At 40.0% G+C, this 3,563-nt stretch overlaps 1 protein-coding gene across 1 annotated transcript in view; it reads left to right on the top strand.

Moving 5' to 3' along the window:
• LOC104412399 (pikachurin-like) overlaps positions 1-1,222 on the top strand; it is a 35,929-nt gene extending 34,707 nt beyond the window's left edge. Inside the window, exons 13-14 of the mRNA XM_010023119.1 lie at positions 95-220; positions 975-1,222. Coding sequence (XP_010021421.1) covers positions 95-220; positions 975-1,222 — 374 coding nt within the window. The remainder of the gene's footprint in view (positions 1-94; positions 221-974) is intronic.
• The last annotated feature ends 2,341 nt before the right edge of the window (positions 1,223-3,563 follow it).

The following is a 3,563-nucleotide window of genomic DNA, read 5'->3' on the forward strand; positions in this document are numbered from 1 at the left end:
GCAAATTGTATTGGTTAGTAGCAATGATCAACAGCCAAATAAATCTTCCTTGACAAACTTCTCTGATAAATCAATGTTCTGGCTCTGTGCTCAGGTGAGTGTAGCAGTGGCATCTGTGATGAGGCATCCTGCATCAACAGTGGTACCTGTACTGCGAGCAAAGCAGATTCATACATTTGCCTTTGTCCTCTTGGATTTAAAGGTCATCATTGCGAAGAAGGTGAGAAATGTTGGGCTGCTTATATTTCTTTGTACATATTATCTAGTGTTCAATGTGTTTTCCACATAGTGGCATCCAAGGAGGTCTTAAGTTATTACACTAACAGAAAAGAGTATTTTTTACTTCATCTTTTCAAAATCACATAGTGAACACCTCCCCCCCTCCTTTTACTTTTGGGGCTACATCCAGCCTCTATGTAATTTGTGATTCTCAAAACTTTATTTATTTAAACTAACTATAGTTGAGCATCTCGACTTAATTTGCAGGAGATAAAATAATGTACCATTCCACAGCTGCATGTTAACCCTAAAAAAATCCCCACTTTTCTCCTAAAACCAGTGTCAGTTTTATATCCTGAAATGTGCAGGACCCAGTATCAATTTTCTATTGAAATCACAGAGATTCAAATAGTCAAATACATATAGCATTATTTTCTGTGCTGCAGAACTTTTTATACTACCACCCATTGTGTGTATACTTGCTATTTTGAAAAACACAATGGTGAATTGCTGAAGAAATGGAGCACAAAGCTTTGTAATACAGGGACATTCCTGGGAAAGGACGGGATAAAGAACAGAAGCACTGTTGGCTAGGATAAAAAAAAAGTATTTTTAATATGGAAGATGAAATTTTTAGGCTGTTTTTCTTAAGGTTAGCTTTAAGTTTCCTACCAAGGGAACTGACACCGGTTGGAAGGAGCCAATCCCTTACCTTCGAGCCTCAAGTGACCTGCTTGTGTATTCTGGATTTTCAGCACTCACCTTGGCCATACCTCAGTTCAACGAGTCCTTAAGGTCATTTGCTAGCACACCCTGGCCCTTGGAACCACAGAATTACCTTTCCTTCATGGAGTTTGAGATGACTTTTCGTCCAGATTTAGAGACTGGTGTCCTTTTGTACAGCTACGACACAGACAGCAAGGACTTCCTCTCCATTAACATGGTGGCTGGTTATGTGGAGTTCAGGTTCGACTGTGGCTCAGGAACAGCTGTTATCAGGTAAGCAGCATTACTTGTGTGTCCTTTCCAACAGTGCCACAGTGCTGATCCAGGGGAGTGGACTGGAAAGAAAAATAGCCTATTCTGAGGTGTGGGAGCCCATCACTCCCTAGTGTCTACTTCTAAGGAAGCAAAGAAGCACCAGAACTGTGCTCAAGGGGGGAGGATTTTCTTCCTACATAAATCTATGTTTCCAAGCTTTGTTATCAGAGTTACCATTTCATGTCACCATCTTAGTGCAGATTTTACCTTAGTTTCTGTGCAATATTACAGAAATGCCCTTCTTGCCTCCATGACATTGTACCGTAGCTAATTAGGGAGTCTATAAATATCTTATACATATATTTTCTAACCACATGATTGCACAATATTGGCACTTTTGTAAGCATCCTTCTCCCCGGTCTCCAGTTTCAGCCAGTAAGTACCAGGCTGGAAGTGTCACAAGTAGATAAAACTCCAGGTCCCCCTTCTCCTCATAGTGCTGGTTTTGCGGGGAATCTGAAGCTAATATTCAATTTACATAACTTAAGCAGTCTAAAAGATAAATATATGGTTTAAACAAGTCACCCAGTCTCCCAGACAAAGACAAGCTTTCTGGGAATGATTCATTGCATCTTAAAATTAATGTCTAGGATAGGAGTAATGCAATGCCTAGAAAAGGGCTGCTTTCCCTCTGTGTAACTGAGTGCCCTGTCTCTGGGCAGCCCTTCCCTGGTCTTTTCTGAAAAGGCAATGGGCCAAATAGAGGCACTTAGTACCTTGGATGTGGTCCAAGAGGCTGACTATTTGACCAGACTGACCTAATATTTAGAAATAATCTACATAAAACTTACACAAAATGTGTACAATGCCTACAAGTCTAGCATACCATATGTTTTCTCTGGATGGACATCAGGGATTTTGGCTGTACCGCAATTAGGGGAAATGTGCTGATCTGCCACTGATTGAGGACTGAAGTGAACAAACCCTTTCAGACGACAGAGTGAAAGAAGAAATTTACAAGGGAGTAAATGCAAAATGATTCACAAGCCTATCAGTGCACAGCTGTCGCAGTACAATTAGTGTTGTCAGACAAAGATCCTGGTGTCACCACAGACAGTTCTGTGAAAGCAACAGCTAACTGCATGGAGAGAAATACAGAAATCTTAAGTACAATACAGATAATTATTAGGAATGAAGTAAGAAGCAATGCCATTGCAAAAATCTACAACATCGCCCATCCTGAAAACTTGCTGCCATTCTGGTCACTTCATTTCAGATGAAATGAGCAAATTTAAAAATAAGAGCAGTCTTGATACCCAGGGGAGGGAAAGAAACGGCTTCAGCAATACAGCAGGACCGTTCAACCTGGAAAAGAAAGAGTTTGGTGGAAGTATGATAAAGATTTTTGAATTGTGAATGACATGAAGATAAATAAGGAATTCCATATTTTTTCAATATGAAGAATTAGAAGGAAGAATTAGAAGGACTCCAGTGAAACTGCAAACCAAAATATATTAAACAAATAATAAGACCTTTTTTTTCTATATAGTACATGAATAATTTGTGGAAACAAATTGTCACAGCATGTTACACATGCCAGAACTATAAATAGGTTGGGGGAAAAAAAAAAAAGAAAAATCTGAAGAAAGCTCCATTGAGGGAGATCAAACACAATTGTACGGATGCAGCCTCTGACTCAGGAAATTGCTAAATGACAAGTTGCCAGAATCTGGAAGGATATATCAAGGGAAGAATCACTCCGTACTTGCCCTGTTGTTTTCTCTTGTTGGAAAGCAGCAGAAATAGCTAATGTCGAAGACCTTTGCTGCAACCCAAAATGGCCCTTTCTTACAACAGACTTCAATATTTTTCTGATTACAGCTGTCTAATTCCTATTACTGGCAACCAAAAGACATTAAAGTAGACATTATTTTTCCATCCCCAAGAATACTGTAGTGCTTCAAAATACCTTGAACTAAAGTTTAACCAGGAGGTAGGCTTGTAAAATGTGGCAAGAGCCACAAGCACGTGGCTAGGAGTAGAAACTGTCCCTTTCCATTGGAAATCAGAAGAGGATGCAGGATGGCAGCTAGTACCTGGGTCACGTACTTTGGGGTGAAAGGGTGTTGTGAGATAATTGCCTAATGGAGCAGTTCACAAGACCAGCAGGCTACCTTGAAAGTTGTCTGGATGTCCTGTTCAGCTCCTTTTTCTAGATAACATGTGCAATTCACACCCCATCATCAACTCTGTTAGTGGTTAAATAAGGTAAATAGATTCTCTGGTTTTTGTGCCTGCTTAGTCAATATGCACTTGAACTTCATCATGTCCTTCGTGCCTAACCTTTGTCCTAAGTGGGAATA

Source organism: Nestor notabilis, unplaced genomic scaffold, assembly GCF_000696875.1.
Source record: "Nestor notabilis isolate BGI_N333 unplaced genomic scaffold, ASM69687v1 scaffold7001, whole genome shotgun sequence".
Taxonomy (NCBI): Eukaryota; Metazoa; Chordata; class Aves; order Psittaciformes; family Psittacidae; genus Nestor; species Nestor notabilis.